At 42.6% G+C, this 26,158-nt stretch overlaps 1 protein-coding gene across 2 annotated transcripts in view; it reads right to left on the bottom strand.

Annotated features, from left to right (window-relative positions):
- PDK3 (pyruvate dehydrogenase kinase 3) overlaps positions 1–12,948 on the bottom strand; it is a 68,487-nt gene extending 55,539 nt beyond the window's left edge. For both annotated transcript variants that reach the window (XM_080653621.1, XM_080653622.1), the window contains exon 1: positions 12,637–12,948. In XM_080653621.1, the coding sequence (XP_080509747.1) occupies positions 12,637–12,742 (106 nt within the window). In that variant the 5' untranslated portion in view covers positions 12,743–12,948. The remainder of the gene's footprint in view (positions 1–12,636) is intronic.
- Between the last annotated feature and the right edge of the window lie 13,210 nt (positions 12,949–26,158).

Genomic DNA, 26,158 nt, shown 5'->3' with positions numbered 1-26,158 from the left:
AGAGCATTGATAGGAGTAAGCAGCCACGGAAAGGAGCTGAAAATCAAGGAAAAGAGTAGTACACATTTACATTTGTTCTTCTGCTTGTGTCCCCCATCCAGAAAGCCTCCAAGGACACTTTGAATAAAGGACAATTCAGTTAACACCTCACATATTCCCAGAAACTACCCCTATTACACAAACAGGTAGGGACAGCAGGAAAGCATGCCACAAACACATAGGATTCATCCATTTTGACATATTGCTCTTTGTTCATAGCCTTTGGGCTTAAGCAAAAAGTCTCATCAGAAAGAGCAATAAATTGCTGAAACCGGTTTGGCTCAGTGGATAGAGCATCAGCCTGCGGACTGAAAGGTCCCAGGTTCGATTCCGGTCAAGGGCATGTACCTTGGTTGCGGGCACGTCCCCAGTAGGGGGTGTGCAGGAGGCAGCTGATCGATGTTTCTCTCTCATCGATGTTTCTAACTCTCTATCCCTCTCCCTTCCTCTCTGTAAAAAATCAATAAAATATATAAAATAAAATAAAAAGAAAGAGCAATAAATTCTGGAGGGATTTAGGTGATAAACCTGACCATGATAAAAGTACTGAAAATGACTGAATGTATAAAAACTTGGACTGTGCGCTAAATAAAAAGGAAACCAACCTTCAGTGTTAACCTATGTATACACGGGCAAAAGCTGGAAGGCTATTGTTGAAAAAAAAAATGGATGGAAGAATTGTAAGTGATATTCTTTGCAAATGACTTTAATTGTATGCTTTGATAATTACCAAAGAAGGGAACACAGTGGGAAACAATATTTACATAGCACAAAAGCTCACTATGCCAGATAGACAAGGAATTCATGCAAGTGATTAAAACTCCAGGTTCCAGTTACTAAATGGTCAACGGTGCTTTACATACAACAACATGTAGACAATAAACCCACAGGGGAGCGTGGTGGAAATACAACTTTTAGCTTCTATGTTACCTATGACACAATTAAAATCCTAAAACCTCATTTTGGCAGGGCTGTGGAGAAACTGGTACACTTAAAACTTTCATGATAGCCCTGTAGAGTAAAGCTATAAGCCCTGGCTGGTGTGGCTCAGTTAGTTGGGCAGCATTTGAAAGGTTGCCAGTTCCGTTCCTGGTCAGGGCACATGCATGGGTGTGGGCTCAGTCCCCAGCATGAGGCAGCGATTGATGTTTTGCTGTCACATCGATATTTCTCTCTCTCTCTCTCTCTCTCTCTCTCTCTCCCCCTCTCCCTCTCCCTTCCTCTCTCTAAAAATCAATTTTAAAAAATCTTTAAAATTATTTTCCAATATTCTAAAAAAAAAAAAAAAAAGCTTTAAAATTTCCTAAGCCTTTCACATGGTAATTCCATACACCATATAGGTAAACTATCAATTACCTGGAAGTCTTAGCTATCCCAAAAGCCACACTCCTGATAGCCAAGGTTTACTGTTAGTACCAAAGGGGAGAAAAGGAGCTTTATAATTTAAATGCAAATTAAGAGCAATCACTTCAAGCTTCTTTAACAGGGAACTGAATTGACTTAGTCTAGAGGTCACAAACTTTCTGTAAAGGGCCAAATGGTCAACTTTTTTGGCTTTGTGGGCTAAACCATCTCTGTGACAACTACTCAACTGCTGTTGTGGAGGGAAAGAAGCAACAGACAGTATGTAACAAACAGGAATGACTGGGTGTTCTAATAAAACTCTATTTACAAAAACAGATGCTTTCAAAATCCATAGAGTGTACCAAAGAAGGAACCCTAAAGTAAAATATGGACTTAGGGAGGTAATGATATATCAATGTGACCTCATCAATTGAAACAAATGTCCCACACTGGTGAAGGATGTTGATATCTGGGGAGGGGAATTATGTGAAAACTCCCCGTACTTTCTGCCAAATGTTACTGTGAATCTAAAACTGCTTTTAAAAATAGTCTATCAATAAAAAAACAACAGGTGGCTGGCCATCAGGCCATTGTCCCATAACCTCTCTTAGAGTGCAGTATTCTGAAAACAAGAGGATTTGCCCAACTCTGAAGTCAGATTATCATGGAAGTAAAACAACTGAATGCACATATACAATTTTTTAAATTTTTATTTATTGATTTGAGAGAGAAACTGATTTGTTGCATTCTTTGGTTGATTCTTTTATGTGCCCTGATCTGGAATCGAACCTGAAAACCTTGGTGTATCAGGACGATGCTCTAAAAACCAACTGAGCTACCTGGCCAGGACCAATATTTTTTTAACGGAAAAGTGGAACCCTGGCTGGGTCAGTTGGTTGGAGCATTGTCCCATACACCAAAAAAAAAAAAAAAAAAGGTTGCTGGTTCGATTCCCCATCAAAGGCACATATCTAGGTTTCAGGTTCAATCCCTGGGTCGGGGCATGTACAGGAAGCAGCTTATGGATGTGTGTCTCACACATTGATATTTTTCTCTCTCCCTCCTTCTCTCCAAAATTAATAAAAACATATCCTCAGGTGAGGACGTAAAAAAAAAAGAAAAGGAGAAGTGGTGGTATTTTCTGATTCTACAAAACCAAGATTTTCCAAATCTTGCCAACAGTATGGTCAATTTCCCAGTGCTTAATGGGAGGAAACCACTCAGTCAACACTAGGTCAGTCTGTGTGTTCACGTCTCCTCTTCAAAAGCACACAAAAGGGTAAACACATGGAATGAAACCAGAGCTACACTTTTAGTACCCAGAGTCTGATAAAACCAGGTTATGTTGAAATCCAGCCCTACCAAATCAATAAGACCCAAAAGGCCAATTCTTTCTTTCAGCTGAAATGCTGGTCAAGATGCATGAAGCTGAATGAAGTTGTTATCTTCCCCTTTAATTCTGAGTAGCTGGCTTGTCTCCCAACAGGTAAGTCTAATTCTTGGCAACTCCTCACAGTAGAAAAACCCTACTGCTTACAGGAAAGGTGTGTCTTGTGCATATATGTAAAGGTACAAAATAAAAACACCCAGAAACAGAAAATGATTGTTTTTCCCTTTTCCTCCCACAATTAAAAAAAAAAAAAACCTTCTCCACAAACAAAATCCCTGTTCTCCCCTGGTTTTTAAGGAGCATAATTACTTAAAAACCCAAGACTTTTTGAAGAGCAGTCATTTGGAACTAAAGTCAACTTCTCAGAGGGTATCAGAATCTTAAAATTCTTTCTAAAGGAAAACAGAGGTGGCTGGGCCTTTAAACCTAAGAATAGTAAACACTGGGAAAATGGCTGCTACCTTCTAATAGCTAAAGGCTCAGAGGGTCACAGAACCAGTGTCATTCTGGTAGAAATTTTTTTCTGTGAAAAGAAGGCCGAGTTATCAGACAACCTGCTTTCTGGTGGTTTCATTTGGGAGATGCTATATTTAAACGTGGAGACATTATAGAAGTTTAAACTTACAGAACAACTGCTTCAGTTAAAATGGCATCGTGTTTAATAACCTTTATATGCAGTCAGTACTCGCCATTTGTGGAGCGCCCACTCTCTGCAGAGAGCAAAATATCTGAGGAGGCTGTGAGAGGTCACAAGGAAGCAAAGTTCTACCCTCTGCAAAGAAACAGTTTAGAATAAAATGAAATAACATAAGCCAGGTGCAAATGCCTTTCCTTCAAAAAGTGCAGCGATGCAAAAGACTAAAGTGCAAAGGAACTGGAAAATAAAACAAATACGAAGTTAAGTCTGCAGAGAGGGATAAAAGTGATTAATCAAGGAACCAGAAATGGACGGGGTAAAACTGAATGATGTAAAGCCATGTCCCAATGAAAATGTGAATCATTTCCTATGAATTCATTCAAGATTCTGAAGGTTCTAGTTTAACTTGTAGTAACAGTCTAAGTTCTCCTTTTCTTATATCAGTAAGAACTTTTTAAACATTTATTTCTTACACTTAGTTTTCCTTTTTTAATGCCTGTGTTATGTATTCCATTTTTTCCTAATTGGAACATTTCTCATAATAGCCATTGTAATATTAGATTATCATTTCCTTGAGGGATGGCAGCAGTTCGGTAGGACCTGGCTATAAAAGTTTAGCCCAGCCCTGACTGGTTTGGCTCAGTGGATAGAGCGTCGGCCTGCAGACTGAAGGGTCCCAGGTTCGATTCCAGTCAAGGGCATGTACCTTGGTTGCGGGCACATCCCCAGCAGGGGGTGTGCAGGAGGCAGCTGATCGATGTTTCTAACTCTCTATCCCTCCTCCCTTCCTCTCTGTAAAAATCAATAAAATACATTTTTCAAAAAGTTTAGCCCACATTTGTGTCTGGCAATATTCTGGAGCTCCCAACCTGACAGTTACCAAGCAGAGTTTTTAGGCCCGTGGTCGGCAAACTGAGGCTCGCGAGCCACATGCGGCTCTTTGGCCCCTTGAGTGTGGCTCTTCCACAAAATACCACGGCCTGGGCGAGTCTATTTTGAAGAAGTGGGGTTAGAAGAAGTTTAAGTTTAAAAAATTTGGCTCTCAAAAGAAATTTGAATCATTGTACTGTTGATATTTGGCTCTGTTGACTAATGAGTTTGCCGACCACTGTTTTAGGACATAAAATTTTAGCTTGTCTTTAAGATTTTGTTCTTTTTCTTGCCTTTTTCTTCTTAAGTGCAGGACAATTGTACTTCCAAAGTCCTGATTTTTACAATATCTGCAAATGTCTAAAGGCAATAGGAAAGAGTCTGAGTAGACTTTGATTTTTGTTCCAATTTCTGTTGCTCCATCTTATTAAGGGAATCTTAATGACTAGCTATTATAACAAAGAGACAACTAAGAAAAAAAAAACTTCTTTTAATTTAGAAGTTTTCCAATTAAAAGGATCCAGTGTCTGGCCTTGATAGTAGGATCTATAGTGACTCAAACTATTAGCAGTGAAACAACACCAGAGTTAGACCTCAGTCTAGCAACCTTGGTATTTGAGTTCTAAGAAAGGATTCAGAGTCAAGACTGCAATTATAAGAGGAATTTTCTTTAGAAAGTCACAAGGGTAGAAAAGGTGAGCCAGCAGGACTGCATGGGCTCAGGAAAAAAGTTAAGAGAGGCAAAAGAGAGGCCCTTAGAGCTTAGGAAAAAGGCAAAGGTAACATGCCTGGGGGGAAGAAGAGGGAGAATGGAAAGGTTCAAGCAGGCTCCAGAGAGAGCACCTGAGTTAAGAAGAAGGGAAGACACTGATCACTAAGAGAACTTTTAATTCATAACAGCTACTTAACAGAAAGACCTCAAACTTTTGCAAATATAACAGAGAACTACCATAACATTAACTATCCAAAACAATAAATTGGTCCCCAAATTCTGAGAGTAACAGGTTTCAAGAAAAAAGAGGGAAAGTTATATTGAGAAATAAAATAAATGTTTATTCTGAGCATTAAAAAATGTTATGTTCCTCTTACTTCTAGTAAAAATTTATGTCTGAAGCCGCACTGTCCAATAGAAATATAATGTCTGCCACATATGTAATTTTAAACTCCCTCGCAGCACAGTAACATAAAAAGAAACAGGTGAAATTTTGACATTTTATTTAACCCAACCTCTCCAAAAGATTATCATTTCAACATGGAATCAATACAAAAATATATTGAGATATTTTACTATTTTTATATTAGGGCCATGAAAGCCAGTGCGTATCTTATACTTAAAAATCTCAATTCAAAGCTAAATTTCTATCAGAAATAACTGACCTATAATTAGATGTCATCAAATTTATAGTTAAGGTAGATTCACATATCCAAATTGTTCCAAATGGAAAACTTAAAAGTTTTCCAATTAACTGAATCAAGTATCAATTTTAAATTTAAATTGCAATGAAATCAATTCAGTTTCTCAGCCACACTAGCCACATTTCAAGAGCTCAATAGGCTAAAGTGGCTAGTGCTGACCATACCAGACAAAGAAGGCTAAAGAAATAAAATAAGATACATTTAGTAGAAAATTAAGGCATTAAAAATAGAAAGGAAACAGAGTATAAATGTTTATCATAGCAGATGACAGATCTGTTATATCAATAAATATAAATTGGTTAAACTTAAGCACATAAAAGAAAAAAAATTTTTTTAAATATATTTTATTGATTTCAGAAAGGAAGGGAGAGGAGAGATAGAAACATCAATGATGAGAGAGAATCATTGGTCAGCTGCCTCCTGCACACCCCCTCTACTGGAGATCAAGCCCACAACCCAGGCATGTGCCCTTGATAAGAATGGAACCCAGGATCCTTCAGTCCACAGGCCGACACTCTATATCCACTGAGCCAAACCAGCTAGGGCAAAAGAAAAAGTTTAATGCACAAAGCAAAACCTAACTTTATACTGTATTTCAAGGCAATATTATAAAAAAAGTAATTCTGAAAAAAAAGAATGGCAATGCTCTACCAGAAAATATAAACAAGAGTAAAATAGGGATCTAGATCTCAATGTCAAATAAGGGTGAATCCAGACCAAGAAGCATTAAACTAGTAAAAGGAGAGTATTCTATTGCTAAATGGTACATCTCACAATGAGGACACAACAATTAACAATATCTACGCAGCAAACATAACATTAACAAGCATAAAACAAAAACCATAGGCAATATATGAAGAAATAAAATAATATTATTAGGATACTTGAACTTCTCTTGGGCCATGACAGATCAAGTAGATTTAAAAAAGTATAAGTAGAGCCCTGGCCGTTTTGGCTCCATGGTTAGAGTGTTGACCTGCAGATGGAAGGGTCTGGGTTCAATTTCCAGTCAAGGGCATGTACCTGGGTTGCAGGCCCAATCCTGGCCTGGGTCCGGGCATGTGCAGGAGGCAACAGATAGATGTGTGTGTGTCTCTCTCTCCCCCCCAGACCCTCCCTTCCACTCTCTCTAAAAATCAATGGGGGGAGCCGAAACCGGTTTGGCTCAGTGGATAGAGCGTCAGCCTGCGGACTGAAGGGTCCCGGGTTCGATTCCGGTCAAGGGCATGTATGTACCTTGGTTGCGGGCACATCCCCAGTAGGGGGTGTGCAGGAGGCAGCTGATCGATGTTTCTCTCCCATCGATGTTTCTAACTCTCTATCCCTCTCCCTTCCTCTCTGTAAAAAATCAATAAAATATATTTAAAAAAATCAATGGGGGGAAAATATCCTCAGGTGATGATTAATCAAAAAAATAAATAAAAGTGAAAAGTTAAACAACATAATTAATATGGTAGATTTGGGTTATGCTCTCTTCTCTGTAAAAGCATAACTCAAAGAACATTCACAAGAAATAACCAAATATTGGGCTACAAAATAAATGTCAATAAATTAAATAATGATTCAGATAACATTCTCTGATCACAATGCAACAGAACTAAGCATAAAGAAAATTAGGGCTATAAAACTGTAGCCCTACATACTGAGATAAACAACAGAGCAGAAGAGAAAGTCAAGATAGACATTAATGAACTAGAAACAAACGTCATAAGACTAATCAACGAATCCAATCACATAAGCCACCATCTAATCTAATCAAGAAAGGGGAGAGGAGAGAACAAATATAAAATAAAGGGGAAAGAGCCACAGAGAAAATTAAGACTAATAAGAGACTACTATCTCAGCAATGAAAACTGACTTTGAATCCCAATGACCAGAATAATTTTCTAGAGCAATACATCAAAATGGACTCTAGAAGAAACAGAAAACCTATACAGATCAATACCAAAAGTTGTCAAAGAACAATAGACCCCAAAACAACTAGGTTTAAAAGGTTTCGGGGGGAGGGGTTTCTAACAAATCTTTAAAGAACAGATCATTAGAAGGATAAATGGATCTTAATATAGAAAAAAATATTTTTTCTGAAACAAGCATGACATTGATAAGAAAATCTAACAGACTGCTCATACACACAACATCTGCAGACAAACAGCACCTGGATAGCAATATAACGAACCCAGGAATTCATCATGCTATTCTCTCTACTTCTGCATGTGTTTAAAATTTTCCATAATAAAAAGCTAAACTAAAATGCTATCTAGAAACCATTTTTCACTTATCCAAAGTTTGACAACAAGCTAGTGAATGTGTAGGAAAAAATAGGACCTCTCAAACTTCTAGTGAAGATAAAACAGACAATCTCTAAGGAAGGCAGGTTGACAATGTTTATTAAAATTTCAAGTGCACATGCCCTTTGATGTAGTAATCCCATGTTTAGGAATGTGTCCTATATATATACACACTCATACATGCACCAAATGCTCACCGTAATTCATCGTAGCACTGGTTGTCATAGCAAAGATTCAAAACAACCTACTAGCCATCAACAGGGAGTGGGCTAGTGAATTATATAGCACACTCATATAAATAAATTCTCCGAAGCCATAAAAAAGAAGTTCTGCTGATACAACTATGGAAAGCTCTCTAAAGTATTCAGTTTAAAAAGCAAGTTCAGACAAAAGGATAAGCTGCTGTTGGCGCACAAACAGGGAGGTTAGCGGCCTAAAGTGGAAAACTGATTTCTCTATGTCCTTTTGCACCTTTTGAATTTGAAACCATGTGACTATAATCTCAGACCACAAAGAAAATTTCATTTTTCAAAATCCCATCCTTTAGAACGCACTATTGCCATTATAAACTCTTGATCCATTTAGACCACTTGCTATTCTTCCTACACTTTGCTGTGTGGAAGAACATATTTCAAGTAAAGGTTGAGTTAAAGAAACTTTTATCATTTTAAAGGGCAAAGAGCCCAGCTGGCATGGCTCAGTGGTAGGTATCGACCTATGAACTAGGACAGTGGTCGGCAAACTGCGGCTCCCGAGCCGCCGCGGTTTGCCGCTCTGTTGTCTAATGAGTTTGCCAACCACTGAACTAGGAGGTCATGGTTTGATTCCCAGTCAGGGCATATGCCCAGGTTGTGGGCTTGATCCCCAGTGTGGGGCGTGCAGGAAGCAGCCCATCAATGATTCTCTCTCATCATTGATATTTCTCTCTCTCCCTCTCCCTTCCTATTTCAAAAAATAAAATACAGAAAAAAATAAAGGGCATAGAGAAAAAAAGGCACACAGATGATAGAGAGACAGCACTCTAGATCCAGAGAATCTAATTAGTGGTTTTCAACTCTGGTTATGCTTTAGAACCTGGGGATCTTCTAAAAATGCCAATACCCTGCACCCCACCCCCCCAGACCATTTATACAAGAAGTTGAGGTGATGGGGCCCAGGTATGCAGACCACTGATCCAAATACTTCACAGCGGTGGTCCTCAACAGAGAGTGATATTGCTCCCCCAGGGGACATGGCACTCTCAGGAGACGTGTCTGGTAGTCACACGGGGTTGGGGTTGTTCCTGGCATCAAGTGGATAGAGGCCAGGGATGCTGCTTTAGTAAATGCGCAGGGCATCACCCCCAGGACAGTGACCTGTTACAAGATGTCAAGAGTGCCAAGACTGATAAATACTCCTTTGAGCGCTGCTTAGTAAGATCATATAGGTTTCAACCAATGTCACCCCAATAAATTTAATAAAAAAATAAAATAAAAAAGCATTGCTTCTGAAATAACCAGTTCTAGTCTTCACTCTTAAACAAGGAATTGGTATAATAAAGCGATTCCAGTGGCCATAGAAGCAAGAATGTACTTGTTGACATGGTTCTAACAAATACTGAAGCCTAACATTCTGTGTATGTCCTTTCTCTGGCCCCTGTCCAGCTACTCTAATCAAACATTTATGTCCCGTTTGTAAAGTAGCCAGGGAGAAGGTCATAAAGTTCACTAAGTGGCAGTGTGTGGGTCAACATGGCCCATGCATCTATTTCATTGGAGCTGTAAGTTTTTAAAAAATATATTGGCCAAAACCGGTTTGGCTCAGTGGATAGAGCGTCGGCTTGCGGACTCAAGGGTCCCAGGTTCGATTCCGGTCAAGGGCATGTACCTTGGTTGCGGGCACGTCCCCAGTGGGGGGCGTGCAAGAGGCAGCTGATCGATGTTTCTCTCTCATCGATGTTTCTAACTCTCTATCCCTCCTCTCCCTTCCTCTCTGTAAAAAATCAATAAAATATATTTTAAAAAAAAAATATATTGAACTGCCCGAACGGCATGGCTCAGCGGTTGAGCATGGACCTATGAACCAGGAGGTCATGGTTCAAATCCTGGTCAGGGAACATGCCCAAGTTGCAGGCTGGGTCCCCAGTGAGGGCGTGCAGGAGGCAGCCGAGCCATGATTCTCTCTCACCATTGATGTTTCTATCTCTCTCTCTCCCTCTCCCTTCCTCTCTGAAATCCTCTTCCTTCCTCTATATATTGAACTGGTGCCAATCAGCTGCCCCTTCTGGAGCCAGCATATACCTGGGAGTTTGCCCCTACCTGACTGACTCATTTGCCCCTCCCCTCCTAGTCCTTGAAGCATTTGAGGTGCCCTCCCCTGCAGTCTTCCATAATCATATACAGGCAGAAAGCCTCTATTTCTCCCACCTCACCTTAAAAATACCCCCACACCCATTCTAAATTCTAAAGCTCCCATATCACTTGCCAAAATGGAACGAAGCTTTATGACCTTCTGGCTTCTTTCAGGAGCTAGAAGAACTGAGAGAAGGTATTCTTTGAGATGGTCTTTGTGTGACAACTCGCTTCTAGTTGTTATCATCAAAGGTAGGCTGTCTGCCACCCAATTAATCTCTGGGTATTACAAACAAGTTTAGTTTCTAAGAAATTCCACTACTGTACAATTCTGTATGGCTCTTCTGTGAAATTCCTTATAAGGAAAAAACTTCAATTACTAGGCTTCTTCCAGTATCCTAGATTAGTGTATCCCTCCACCCCTCCCAAAACAGGTCAGATGCCTTTATGTGAAATGTCCATCAAAAGATTAGGTAATTTTCTTTTCAAAAGCTCATCACTTTTCCTTTGAAATTACAATCACAGAGTTTTGGAGCTGTGCTTTAGAGATTACCTGGTATAATCCACACATTTTATTCATGAGGAAAAGGAACCCCAGTGAGGTTCAGTCCCTTAGCCAAGGCCACACTCTTGAGTCAGTGGCAGAGCAAGAATTAGAACATTAATTTCCAGATACTGGTCCCATGGGTTTTCCACACTAAGCACTATCCCCCACTGTGTGGTTTTTCTACTCAAATACCATCCTTGCCAAGACACCTATTAACATGGGTAGATACTAGCTGCTATAGAAATAAATCAAGTGAAATTTCACCAATCTATTAGAGCTATTGGTTCAACTTTGAGGGGGAAAGGAGGAACTGGGAGTTTGGGGGTTTCTTTTGTTCTTTATTGTGAATTAGCCTGGTTCAGTTTACCCTAATAGAAGGCTGACACCTTCAGAATCTTCTCTAAACCATAAATGAAAAGATGGCAAACATGCTGTTTCTAGCAACAGTGACATTTCCTTTCTAAACTCTGAAATCAGAAGTTGCCTCAAACCTCTAAAATTCTCACAAGTGGCCAGATATGGTAGAGTAAAACTACTGGGAAGCTTTGGGGAGTTAAGTTTAAGATCCAACAGTCAACACCTCATTGAACTTCCATTTTCCTCATCATTCTCTGAAAATTGGTTTCTTAAAATTTAATGTTATTGCAACTTTACCCTATTCCTCTTTCCTAGTCCAACGTAAGCATGGACATCACATTTTGTACATTGGGTCTTCCCGTAGTATTCTACCTACTCCACACTTTAGTTTTTATGTCCACCTGATATCATCCCTTGACGTTTACATAAAATTTATGAAATGAACAAATGTGAATAATGGGTTCTTTTCCCTTGGGAGCTTACAACATCTTTTGCTGCTCCCTTTTATTTGCCTTCGAGGATGCCGAGTTCCATTCTGATACCTGGGTTAGTACTTTGGGTTTACTTTCAGGTGTTTTACAACCAGCCCCCTCGCATTCAGCCATTAGGAGTATTTGCTCGCCGACTGAAAAGGCACCACTCTGGGGAAACACGATCGAATTAGCATAAGGTGGTGGAATCTATTCCCATGCAGCTAGGCCTCAGGCAGGGCGGGGGCCGGGTCCTCTGGGCTCCCACCTCAACCCGTGAAAACGGCCCACCAGCCCAACCGACAGGGGAGAAGGTGGGTAGGACACAAAAGTTGAGGCGCAACCAAAGGTGCCTGGGTTGTATCGGACCTTGCTCTGACGCGAGGCGCCCAACGTCCCCTCGCCTAAGGCGTATGCAGCCCAGGCCTCTCTAACTGTTTAACACTAAGAAGACAATAGTTCGAATCCTGCGGCTCGAGCCACGCGCCGAGCACTGTCTTACAGCAGGAAAGGAACAAAATGCCATTGCATAATTTATACGACCTCAAGGTGTTTCTAAACAGCTCTTACCCAACCAAAAAAAAAAAAAGAATCTAAAAATAAAAACTTAAAAAGCCATCCGCATTCCGCTGGGAAGTTTTAAGGGCGGGGAGGTCTGTATCAAGAAGATTTGAAGCTAAACATGCAGGTTTGGGGGGAGGGAGTCCCGCCCAGGATGAGGTTCTGTGTCTACTGGTAGGCCCCCGACCGGTGTACCAGGCCTTGTCCCTGCGCGCCCCGAAATCCGAGCCCCTGGGAGAGCCCCCGGGCATCCCGGAGCCCCGCCTGCGGTTCCCACGACTTAGGCTGAGGAGACCTGCGGCGACATAGGGCCCGGAAGACAGCGGCCTCGCGCCCCGGGGCTGTGGGGACGGTGGCGACCATGGGAGCTCGGGACCCCGCACTTACCGAAGTCCAGGAACTGCTTGATGGAGAGCGGCGACGGGGAGAAGCGGGAATAGCGCTCAATCTGCTTGGGCACCGGCTGCTTCAGCAGCCACCGGAACAGCCGCATCCTCGCCGGGGCAGTGCACACACCAGCCAAGACACTCAGACGGCCGCAGGGGCCGGTGCAGCCGAGAGGCGCAGATCAGTCACGTTCGCCAAGCGCGCAGCCTCCGCCTCGGCCTGGGCGCGGGGATGCAGCTACCTCAGCAACAGCAGCAGCAGCACCAACAGCTCTCCAGTTACGGCGCACCGCCCGCGGCTTCCCCGGGCCCCGCCCACGGGGGCGGAGCCGGCCGCCGCACGTACGCGGCGCCGGAGGGGAGCGGAGGGGCGGGGCGAGAGGAGCGCGGCCACCGCACGCGCTGGCCGCTGATTGGTCGCTGCCGCCTTCGCTTTCTTTTGTGGCGGGGCGTCTGTTCCTCCCTCGCTCCCGGGTCTCAGCCGAGTTGGCAAGTGCCGCTACCGCACGCCCCGCCCCCGACTGGGTCCTCAGTGGCCGAAAGGTGGCGGAGGTGCAGGAGGATTGGGAGAAGGCCTGGGCCCATGTTGGGAATCTGATCCTACACGCCGCTCCAGGCCTCTCTCAAGCGAAGGTACCTCTCCCGGGAGGCCTTCCCTGGAGGCTGGCTGTTGCGCTTCTAAGTGTTCCTTACATCTCCACACTTTGATTCTCAGGTTCTGTTTGCCAGTTAACTATAGTAGCTGTTTCATGCTCTCCATTACCACCACCACCTTTGGGCAGAATCAAATGTAAACTCACTGGCTCTGCTTCGTTCCCGCCCCTCACTACTGGACAGGATTCGCTGAAATGTCACTGACTCATTGTTTCGTGCCCCCCCCTCGAGCCCCGCCCCTTCCATCCCTCCCACCCCGACTCTTGCGAACACCTTTGGACAGGATTGTTAGGTCATAGGCTCTGCTTGGTGGCCCGCGGCTCCTGCTCCCCAACCACCTGCCCCTCCTCCCACGGGGCCAACACTTTTAGACAAGTTAATTAAGTCACTGTCACCACCACCACCATTGGATGGTATCAAATTTAAGGTCACTGACACCCTGTTTTGTGCCTCCCCCCTCTGCCCCCTGTGCACTCCCACTAATACCATTTGGGCAGGATTAATTATAAGGTCACTGACTCTCTGCTTCATGCCCCAACCTCCACTAGGGTTGAAAGGATCAAATTTAAGGTCATTGGCACTACCTTTCATACACCCTCATCACCGCCACCACCATAGGACAGCTTCCTGACTCTGTTTCTTGCTTCCCCATCAGCAGCACCACTACTTTGGGACAGAAGTGTATGCTTACACTGTGTATTGGGTATTCTTTGTCTACATAAGAATGAACTTGAACTCAGGGTTCAGTATATGAAATAATTATTTCCTAATGTGAATATATGAAGTACTGCTTGCTTTAACCATTTCCACCAAGCCTTATTTTATTTTTTGGCAATGTGTAAGCATCAATTAAAATGAAAGGCTGGATATTTTCTAAGGAATAGTAAAAATGTAGCTAGAAACTAGGTTCCTTTGGTCTGATTAGACTTTTTCTCACTGAATAAAATTATTGGTGTGTAGCTACTTAGCTTTTGTGCCTCCAATTGGTATTTATGCATTCAATTCGATTGCATCTCTACTCTGAACTTAAAGAACACTAATCCATACACTCAAAGACATCCAGTGGTCTTCTCCACTTCTAGATTTTCAAGTCATCTTGGTGGTGGTATGGTATATGGACTACCAGGTCTTTTCCATTCAAACCAGAGCCTGAAAGAGAAATACTAACAACCTCTTTATTTTTTAAATATATTTTTATTTATTTTAGAAAGGGAGGGAAAGGGAGAGAGAGATAGAAACGTCAATGATGAGAGAGAATCATTGATTGGCCACCTCATGCAGGCCCCACACTGGGGATCGAGCCTACAACCCCGGCATGTGCCCTGACTGGGAATCTAACCGTGACCTCCTGGTTCACAGGTCGACGCTCCACCACTGAGCCAGGAGCTTTGCTAGCAGAGCTAAGCAATCCTGTTGGTGCGTGTGGGCAGGCAAGAAGACCCTGTGGCCTGTGGTTCCTCCAGTGACTTTCTTAGATGCTACCTGTAGGCAGCGTGTACTTGTTGGCTATTGTGGGAGTCAGTGAGCAGGAAGAATTTGAATATTGGTAAAGAGGAAGGTTTTTCCAACTTAAACTGCAAATGCTGCTGATGTTTCTGAGCTTCAGAATCACTTGTTTCACTCCTTCCTTTTCCACTACACAAAATGCTACTTTAAATACATGTATTCTGTTGATTTGATTACCTATACTGTCATGTGGGTAGTTTTATTGATTGTTCAAAAGGTGGCAAATCTTAGAAGTTGGGAATAATTATAATAGAAATTGTGCTCAAATGACCCAGTCCCAAGCTTAGTTCTATCATTAAGTAGCTGTAAGACCTTAAGCGAGTCACTTAGACTTTCGGTGTCCCAGTTACCTCTTATATCAGATGAAGATACCTGATTTCTCTCCCTGGCATTTGTGACAATCAAATGAAATAAATCATATCTAATATAAACACAAGATATTGTTGTACCTGTTTTATACAGCAACACATATATTTTTAGCTAATAGTTTTGTGTAAATTGGCAATATCCAGACGCTAAATTAGTGGGTTGCTTTCAGTGAGAGTTGTAGTTATAAGAGAAAGGTCTTGAGAGAAATAAATAGATCTTGATGAACTTTTTTTGATTCCTGCACACACCAAGGTCTTGCCCAGAGGCCCCACTTCCAGTGGCGCTTTTAAAGCAAGATCCCTGGACCAGCAGCAGGAAATGTCACCTGGGAACTTTTTAGAAAGCAAATTCTTGGACCCCCGCCTCAGACCTACTGAATCAGAAACTCCGGGGTGGGGTCTGGCAAGCTATGGGGGTTTTAAAGATATAGCCACAAATTCTTTTATATTCTCCTCAAGAGACTTAGTAGTACTCGTTTCTCACGAACAGAGGATAGCTAGAGTGATGAGACCTCACTTCAAAGAGTAGCTTATAAAACAACATCAGCCCTACAAAATACACTGGGTGGCCAGATTATTATAATCTCTGAACGCATAATAATCTGACCACTCAGTATATATATATATATATATATATATATATATATATATATATATATGAGGCCCGGTGCATGAATTCGTGCATGGGTGGGGTCCAGCCAGCCTGGCCAGGGGGAGGGGACATGGGCGGTTGGCCGGCCTGCCTGCTGGTCGAACTCCTGGTCGAGGGGACAATTTGCATATTAGCCTTTTATTATATAGGATATCCACTGAGTGGCCAGATGATTATGCGTTCAGAGATCATAATAATCTGGCCACTCAGTGTACATGACCAGTAATTCCTCAAAACCATCAAGGTCATTCAAAACAAGGAAACTGTCACAGCTAAGAGAAGCCTAAGGAGACATGGTGGCGAAATATAAGGTGCTATTCTCGATGGGATTCTGGAACAGATATAAGGACATTCTGTAAAAACTAAGAAATTCTGAATAAAGGATGGACTTGGGACCAAATTTGTTTAATAATAATGTATCAACATTTGTTCCTGAATAATGTAACAAATGTACCAAGCTAATGCAAGAATGGGAACTCCTGTACTATCTTCTCAATTTTGCTGTAAATCTGAAACTATTCTAAAAAATAAAGTCAACTATACAATATGGTATTATTGGTTATAGTTATCACGTTGTACGTTACATCCCCAGAACTTATTTATCTTATAACTGTAAGGTTTGAAAGTTGCTAAGAAAGCGGATCTTAAAAGTTCTTATCACAAGGGAAAAATATTTGTAACTATATGAGTTGATGGATGTTAACTAAATTTATCGCAGTAATCATTTCGCAGTATACTAGTATACATATATCAAATCATCATGTTGTACACCTTAAACTTATACAATGGTATATGTCAATTATATCTCAATAAAACTGGGGGAAATCAGTACCTTTTGATGACAAACTGTAAAATAAAATATATTTAGATAATATAATGAAAAAATTTGATAGCAATAAAAATGTTATAACCATAGAATAAATACTGAACATTTAAAGGACACGTATTACAAAACTAATAATAAAGTGAACAGCCCTAGCCGGTTTGGCTCAGTGGATAGAACATCGGCCTGTGGACCAATCCATTCTAGTCAAGGGCACATGCCCTGGTTGGGGGCTCGATCCCCAGGAGGGGGCGTGCAGGAAGCAGCCGGTCAATGATTCCCTCTCCTCATTGATGTTTCTCTCTCTCTCTCCCTCTCCCTTCCTCTCTGAAATTAATAAAAATATATTTTAAAAAATAAAGGGAATTTAAAAAAAGACTATGGCTTCCATCTTAATGTTCATATTCTCTCTTTTTCTCTCTGTCTCAGAAGCCACGGGCCATGTTGCTAAGCAGCCCTGTGGCGAGGCCCACAAGAGTGAGCTTGGGCTCTTGCATCTTGGCCACCGATAAGCCATCCAGACTGAGGAAGACCCAGAAACTTCGGGGCCACGTGAGCCACAACCATGCCTGCATCGCAAGCACAGGAAGGACCCGGGAGGCTGAGGTAATGCTGGTGGCTTGCGTTATCACAAGTTCAACTTCCAGAAATATCACCCAGGTTCCTTTGGGAAAGCTGGTGTAAAGCATTACCACTTAAAGAGGAACCAGAGCTTCTGTCCAACTGTCAACCTTGATAAACTGTGGACCTTGGTCAGTGAGCAGACACGGGTAAATGCTGCCAAAAACAAGACAGGAGCTGCTCCTGTCACTGCCATGGTGCGGTCGGGCTACTACCAAGTTCTGGGGAAGAAGGGAAGGCTCCCGAAGCAGCATGTCATGGTGAAGGCCAAGTTCCCCAGCAGAAGAGCTGAGGAGAACTCCATTAAGGGTGCTGGCGGGGCCTGTGTCCTGGTAGCTTGAAGCTACCTGGAGGGAAGTTCATTAAATGCTCACAAGTGCTTTTGAATTTTTTTTAAAAAAGATTGAGCTTTGCCAAAACCGGTTTGGCTCAGTGGATAGAGCGTCAGCCTGCGGACTGAAAGGTCCCAGGTTCGATTCCGGTCAAGGGCACGTAACTTGGTTGTGGGCACATCCCCAGTGGGAGGTGTGCAGGAGGCAGCTGATCGATGTTTCTCTCTCATCGATGTTTCTAACTCTCTATCCCTCTTCCTTCCTCTCTGTAAAAAATCAATAAAATATATTAAAAAAAAAAAAAAAAAAGATTGAGCTTGGAAGCAGGTCCCTTTAGAAGCAGAACCCGCCTCTGCCCTGCACCTCGACTTTAACCTCCTGAGAGACGCTGAGCCACAAGCACTCAGCTAAGCGGCTCCTGGACTCCTGCCCCACAAAAACTCTCCCAGTTTGTTGACTGAATGTTTGTCGTTGGCTGATTTATTATGCAGTAACAGTTAACTCATTCTGATGCATACTCAAGAGTGAGAACTGCTGTCCTGCCCTATGCACTCTAATCCAGCCCCCTATTCCTTCTAGTTAATTCCTCGGACCTCAGCATACTCAGCATTTTGACATCAAGGGAGGCCTTCCCTGACCATAAAGGTGATTTGTTCCCCCTTGCTAGGTGATTTACTGGTCCTCTGTGCTTCCTACTGTAACCCTCAAAATACTCTGGCACAGTGGTCGGCAAACTGCGGCTCGTGAGCCACATGCGGCTCTTTGGCCCCTTGAGTGTGGCTCTTCCACAAAATATCTGTGCGATTGAAACGTACAGTGTGATTGAAACTTCGTGGCCCATGCGCAGAAGTCGGTTTTCGGCTCTCAAAAGCAATTTCAATCGTTGTACTGTTGATATTTGGCTCTGTTGACTAATGAGTTTGCCGACCACTGATCTGGCATAATTTGATTAATGCCAATCTTCAGCACTAGGCATGAACTCTGTGACCACTGGGCCCAAGTCTGGCTTATTCACTGCTTCCTCTCCAGTGTCCAGCATTAAGTACCAGTCACTATTTATTTGGATTCACAATACTAGTAAATATTTATTAGATAAATGAAAATCAGCAACTGCCCGGCCGGTGTGGCTCAGTGGTTGAGTGTCAACCTATGAACCCGGAGGTCACAGTTCGATTCCCAGTCAGGGCACATGCCCGGGTTGCAGGCTCGATCCCCAGTGTGGGGCATGTAGGAGGCATCCGATTGATTATTCTCTCTCGTCATTGATGTTTCTATCTCCCTCTCCCTCTCCCTCTCCCTTCCTCTCTGAAATAAATAAAAAAAATTAAAAAGAAAAAGAAAACCAACAACAATAACAAAACCTACCCCAAATTGCATTCCTTCCCATCAGCGTTCAATGGAGAACAAAGGCAAGGGTAGTGTTCTGAGTAATCCAAGCAATAATGGAAACTTTATTAATTCATAATTTGATGACATCAAAAGCCCAAATCCAAAGTAGAGTGGAACATAGGAGGGGGGAAAAATAACCGCTGATTATCTCATCATCACTAGTTGGTGGATCTTGTTATAAATTGCCTCCAACATCACTTGATTTGATGAAATTCTGGTTTCCCTGTCTTTTCCTCCTCCTTCCATCTTCACACTCAACCAACATTTTTTGAGCAACTACTGTGTGCTCTGTGAAAGTACCTATATTATCTCTTCACAGTAAATCTGATGGATTAATATTATCCCCATTTTACAGGTGAGTGAACTAAGACACAGAAAAGTTAAAATAATTAAAGATTACACAGTTTGTAAATGATAGTCTGGGTTTGAATCCTGGTCTCCTGACTCTCAATTCTATCATAATACCAGCCTGCACTTTTTAAAATAGACTTAATTGTTTAAAAGAATCTTAGGTACACAGCGAAATTGAGCTGAAAGTACAGGGAGTTCTTGCATACCCCCACACCCCCATGCACACAAACTCTCCACCATCAACAACATCTTGCACCTGAGTGGTACATTTGTTACAATCAATGAACCTACATTGATACATCATTAGCAACCAAAATCCATACTTAACATGCACTCCTGGTGTTGCACATTATATGGGTTTGGAAAAATGTATTATGATATATATTCACCATAATGGTGTCATACAGGATAGTTTCACTGCCCTGAAAGTCCTCCGTCCTCTGCCTATATATCTCTCCCCCCAAACCCTGGCAGTCACTGATGGTTTTACTGCCTGCATAGTTTTGCTTTTTCCAAAAATCTTATAGTTGAAATGATACAATATGTAGCCTTTTCCATTTGGCTTCTTTCACTTTGCAAAGTGCGCTAAAGATTCTTCCATGTGTTTTTGTGGCTGGAGAGCTTATTTATTTTTAGGTCTGAATAATACGTTATGGTCTGGATATACCATAGTTTGTTTATTCATTTACCTATTAAAGGTGATTTCCATTGTGACCAAGGTTCATTCACCAGCCCATTTTTTAATTTTAAAAGTAGGCTTTGAGAATGTGAAGATGAGTGAACTAGAGAAGTGAGGGTTACTTAATAAACTTTTGCTAAATTTATCTTTAATCAAGTATGTGTGTGATTTGAAGCGGTAGCTCTATTCTTCCAAGTGCCCAGATTCATCATTTTTTTGGACAAACTATTTGAATGGTGCAGATCCTCTTGAAGTCCATTCATACTGGTCCTTTCGTTTGTAATTAAGGAGTTTTTTCAGTCTTAGTAATCTTTCTCCCCCAAGGAGGTCAGAAAAACAATTTTAAGTACAGAGATTGTACAGAAGGATCATTAATTGAAAAAGTAAATCTGTGATTTGTTTTTGCTTCTCTTGGAGGGGCAAAGGAAGGGGTGGCTGATCTTCCCCCACCTTCAAAACAACGGAGGGGGTCTTTGGGTGTGGGCTTGGGAAGCTGTGCCTTGGGGATTTCATTAGCTGTGTTTGTGTAGCTGGGTGTTTCGGTTTCTAGGGCTGAAAACGGAAGTTGGAAGGTATAGGAAACATTTTAGTCATCTGTATAAATTCATTCCTCTTCCATTGGTAACTATGTTTACTTCCCCATGCGGTGCATTTGTGCTTTTGGGGGGGAAATAGCCCACGTTACACAAGATACATGTCTCAATTGAAAGACTAATGAGCTTAATTCTGACCACTGGCTAAGGCTCTTGGTGCAGGGATGGGCTTGTGACCCAATTGAGGACAATGGGAAAGGAGAAGACATTTCCTGGGGGCGTCTGTGAAAGAAACCTGCTTGCTATTCAGAAGAAGCTTCTGGAATAATCAATCTCTCTCTCTCTCTCTCTCTCTCTCTCTCTCTCTCTCTCTCTCTCTCTCTCCTTTCTGTCTTTCTATTTCCTCCCATCTCTGAATGCACACAAGGAAGCATGTAGCATCAACTGGCAACCATCTAGTACCAGGGTCAAGTTGAATGTAGAAATAGGAACAAAATGGGTCCTCAGTGATGTTGTCAGGTGACTACATCAGACCAACCCTGAAACCTCCTCTTAACTTCCAGCTACAGGCCCATGCATCTCCTTCATGGTTTAGGCCAGCAGGGTAGAGTCAAGCTTAGAGTCAAGCATAGTCTAACTTTCATACCAAGCATTCTCCAGATACCCTGAACATACACACAGGAAAAAGCCCCCCAATGATGGTTGCTGTTTGGTGTTTTGTCAGCTATGCATGTGGGAATTCAAACCCAGATTTAATTTTATTTTAAAACATAAAGAAAGGTAATGTTTCTGGTGACTAAGTGTTATGGAACAAAATTATATCCTATAATATCCAGAATAAGGGAAATAAAAATGGAGAATGGTCACATAAATCATGGCACATGCACTCAATGGACCATTATACTGTCATTAAACATATATTACATGAGCCCAGTCAACATGGCTCAGTGGCTGAGCATTGACCTATGAATGAGGAGGGCACAGTTCGATTCCCGTTCAGGGTATATGCGTGGTTTGTGGGCTCTATCCCCAGTTTGGGACATGCAGGAGGCAGCCAATCAATGATTCCCACCATTGATGTTTCTATCTCTCTCTCTCCCTCTCCTTTCCTTTCTGAAATCAACAAAAAATACATATATAATATGAAACCTATATAATAACATGGAAAATGCAAACATTATAAGTTGGTAAAAGTGAGATACAAAATTGTGTATTAAATTTGAGCTCAGCTATGAAGAGATCACAAAAACTTTATAGAGCCAAAACCGGTTTGGCTCAGTGGATAGAGCGTCAGCCTGCGGACTGAAAGGTCCCAGGTTCGATTCCGGTCAAGGGCACGTAACTTGGTTGCGGGCACATCCCCAGTAGGAGGTGTGCAAGAGGCAGCTGATCGATGTTTCTCTCTCATCGATGTTTCTAACTCTCTATCCCTCTTCCTTTCTCTCTGTAAAAAATCAATAAAATATATTTTTTAAAAAAAACTTTATAGAAAAAAAGTCTGGAAGGAAACAGCAAAATGCCAACAACACAAGAAACACTAAAGTGTGCCTTAAGTGATATGCTGGTTAGATTGACATGTAGGAAATCCTTGGAATCTCTAGGTGGGAGCAAATCCCAAAAATAGAACCAAGGATAGATAACATGAATGGCCTTCTTCAGTCCTCCTTTGCCCCAAAAGATGAAGGTTAATGATACAGAGCCTTGTCAGACAGAGTCTACTTCTCTTCTGTTTTTACCCAAAACACGATCTTATCAATTCTATTAATATTTACTTAGTGCCCATAACTAACTGAGCATGAGCCATTATTTGCAGTGGACTCTGACATCTAAGGTGCCACCTATTCTCTGGAAAACACAAGTCTAGGGCTGCCATCACCCATCCAAGCTGTTTGACAAGGCGCAGCCTCCCCACCGCCCCACTTAGCATGATACTCTTCAGGTCCCTCCATGGTGTCTCAAAGGGTAAGAGAAAGTTTTGAGGAAAAGAAAAACAGCCATATTATGCTAAGTGAAATAAGCCAGTCAGAGAAAGACAAGTAGCACATGATCTCACTCACATGTGGAATCTAATGAACAAAATAAACTGATGAACCAAATAGATCCAGTGTCATAGAAGCATGGAACAGACTGTGGAATCTCAGAGGGAAGGCAGGGGTGGGTGGGTGGGAAGAGATCAACCAAAGAACTTGTATGCATATAGGCTTCACCCATGGACACAGACAATAGGGTGGTGAAGGCCTGGGGTAGGGGGCGGGGATGGGCTAGAAGGGGTCAGTGGGGGAAAACAGGGGACATATGTAATACTTCTAACAATAAAAATTTTAAAAAGGAAAGAAAAACAGCCATTCCTCACAAAGAGATTAGGGATTCCTGCTCTAGGATAATCAGTCCCATGTTCTATATCAAGTAGAGACAACTATAAATTAGTGATATTAAAGGAACAGGACTGCCATGTCCAGCATTTCTCAGTGGTTAGAGCATTGGCCCGCAAACCCAAGGGTTGCAGGCTCCATTCCTGTCAAGGGCATGTACCTGGGTTGCAGGTTCCCTGCCCCAGTTGGAGCATGTGCAAGAGGCAATCAATTGATGTGGCTCTCTCAAGTCATGTTTCTCTCTCCCCCTTCCCCGTCCCCCATCTCCCACTCTCTTTAAAATCAATGGGAAAAATATCCTCCAGTGAGGATTAACCAAGAAAAAAAAAAAGCCGGGGGGGGGGGGGCGGGGGGACATGACTGGGCCAAGCACTTCCAAAATTTAAAATGTGTGCTAAAATAGAATTTAAAAGGCCAGACCTCAACATTTAAAGAGATTCAATCCCATTCGTAGTGCTAAGACTGCACTGGCCACATGGGGCTTATGAGCACTTGAAATGTGCGGGCCCCCACTAAGACGTGTTACAAGTGTAAAATTCATGCTGGATTTCAAAGACTTAGTATGAAAAAAAAAATAGAACACAAACTCTCTCATTACTAATTTTGATATTGATTACATGTTGAAATGATAACATTTTGATATGTTGGTTAAGTCAAATACAGGGGTGGGCCAAAGTAGCTTTGCAGTTGTGACTACACAAAACACAGTTTATTCTTGTTGAGTTAAAAAAAGCGATTGTAATCATCATAACCCAGACCACTGTAAACTTACTTTTGCCCACCCCGTATATTATTAAAATTAATTTCACCTGGTTCTTTTAACCCTTTCTTGTGTGACTTCCAGAAAATGTAAAATTCCATCTGGGGCTCACATTAGATCTCTATTCGATGATGCTGAGCTCAATATATTGCAGGGTATCCCTTATACTCCTCTTTACACTGAGTGGCCAGATTATTATGATCTCTGAACGCATAATAATCTGGCCACTCAGTGTGTGTGTGTGTGTGTGTGTGTGTGTGTGTGTGTGTGTATATATATATATATATATATATATATATATTAGAGGCCTGGTGCATGAATTTGTGCATGGGTGGGGTCTGGCCAGCCTGGCCAGGGGGAGGGGACATGAGCGATTGGCCGGCCTGCCTGCTGGTCGAACTCCTGGTCGAGGGGACAATTTGCATATTAGCCTTTTATTATATAGGATATCCACTGAGTGGCCAGATGATTATGCGTTCAGAGATCATAATCATCTGGCCACTCAGTGTATATAGCAAAGGTACCTGACATTGGCTGCTGGGCTTCTTTGTGCCAGGGCTATGTTAGGTGCAGTCATCCTGCAAAGCACACATGAGTAACCCATTTACAGATGAGAAAACTGAGGCTCAAAAAAGTTATGTAACTTGCCCAAAATCAGCCACTGAAGTATGGGAGAGCCAGTAAATCCGACACTGGATAATTGCTGAGGGTGTTAATCAGTTGCCAAGGCTTCTCACTCTGCCATGACTTGAAAACCTAAACAAGTGGAGGAAGTGAGACCAAAAAAAAAAAAAAAAAATGGGAGGAGACGTGTCCTGTAAAATTGAAATTGCTTCCCATAGACAAGCCCCATTAGAAAAAATAAAACTCGCCCAGCCGATGTGGCTCAGTGTTTCACTGTCGACCTTTGAACCAGGAGGTCATAGTTTGATTCCTGGTCAGGGCACATGCCTGGGTTGCGGGCTTGATCCCGAGTGTGGGGCGTGTAGGAAGCAGATGATCAATGATTCTCCCTCATCATTGATGTTTCAATCTCTCTCTCCCTCTCCCTTCCTCTCTGAAATAAATAAAAATATATTTTAAATAAACAAAACTACCTCTCCCAAGTCCTTCATGCCAAGTTGACAAACACATGACTGGCGAGGAGTAATAAGTATCGCCTCACTTTTCATCTAACCATAACTTGGAAAGAGGTTTTGAATGGGTGCTATTGAAGAGCTAGACTTTCCCCATTCAAAACAGAAAGATTCCTGTTAAGTATTGGCCTATAGGCTTAGATGTGGTAGGAAGAACAATTTGCTAATTAGCCCTATAACTTCCTTTTTGTTGCAGAGCATCTTGGTGGGTTTGGAGATACAAGTTTAAGGTTGGAACTGTGGAGAGATGTATATGTCACCTCCCCGCCCCCCCTCCCTGTTGATCTTGGCAGGGAGAGGGAGTAGACTGAAGGAAAAATCAGAGGGGGTGGGGTGGGGTGGGGTGGCAGGTCTTTAAGTATAGCATAGGGAATATCCTATCTAATAAAGAGGGAATATGCTAATTGACCTTCACGCCATTGCAAAGATGGCAGCACCCACAGCCAATAAGGAGGGAATATGCTAATTGACTGCCCCGCCCTCAAAGATGGCAGCACCCACAGCCAATAAGGATTGAATATGCTAACTGACTGCCACACTCTCAAAGATGGCAGTGCCCACAGCCAATAAGGAGGGAATATGCTAATTGACTGCCCCGCCCTCAAAGATGGTGGTGCTCACAGCTAATAAGGCGGGAATATGACAATTGACTGCCAAGCCCTCAAACATGGCGGCACCCACAGCCACAAGATGGTGGCACCTAGTCCCCTCAGCCCCGCCGGGGTGGCAGGCTCGTGCCTGCCTCCAGAGTCCCCCAGTACCCTCAGTCCCCTAGCTGCCCAGGGCCGCCAGAGGCGCAGGCAAGCCTCAGATGTTGGCTACCAAGCCACCCAGGGCTGGCCCAAGGCACAGGCGAAGCCTTCGATGACGGCTGCCCATGGCCACCCAAGGCGCAGGCAAGTCTCAGATGGTGGCTGCCCAGCAGCCCAGGGCCGCCTGAGGTTCAGGTAACCAGGGCTGGCCAAGGCTTGCGCTGCCAACAGTAGCAGCAGCAGAGGTGTGATGGGGCATCGCCTTCCCCTGATAGCCGGGTCACTTCCCACCCCTGAGGTCTCCTGGACTGTGAGAGGGGGCAGGCCAGGCTGAGGGACCCCCCTCCAGTGCATGAATTTTCATGCACCAGGCCTCTAGTAGTCAATAATATTACAATAACTATGTGTGCTGCTGGTTGGCTACTGGAAATATCAGGGAAACACTTTGTAAAGTATATGCTTGTCTAACCACTAACACTGTGCACCTGAAATGAATACAAAATAATATTGAATGCAAACTGTAAGTGAAAATTTTTAAAAAATGTTTTAAAGGGCTGAGGTTGTACTGCCCGTGTCCTTGCTCTCCCCACCAGTT

This window comes from Plecotus auritus (genome assembly GCF_963455305.1).
Source record: "Plecotus auritus genome assembly, chromosome: X".
Classification (NCBI taxonomy): Eukaryota; Metazoa; Chordata; class Mammalia; order Chiroptera; family Vespertilionidae; genus Plecotus; species Plecotus auritus.
Note: the sequence above shows the minus strand (reverse complement) of the source record. Positions and strands in the feature narration are given on the sequence as shown.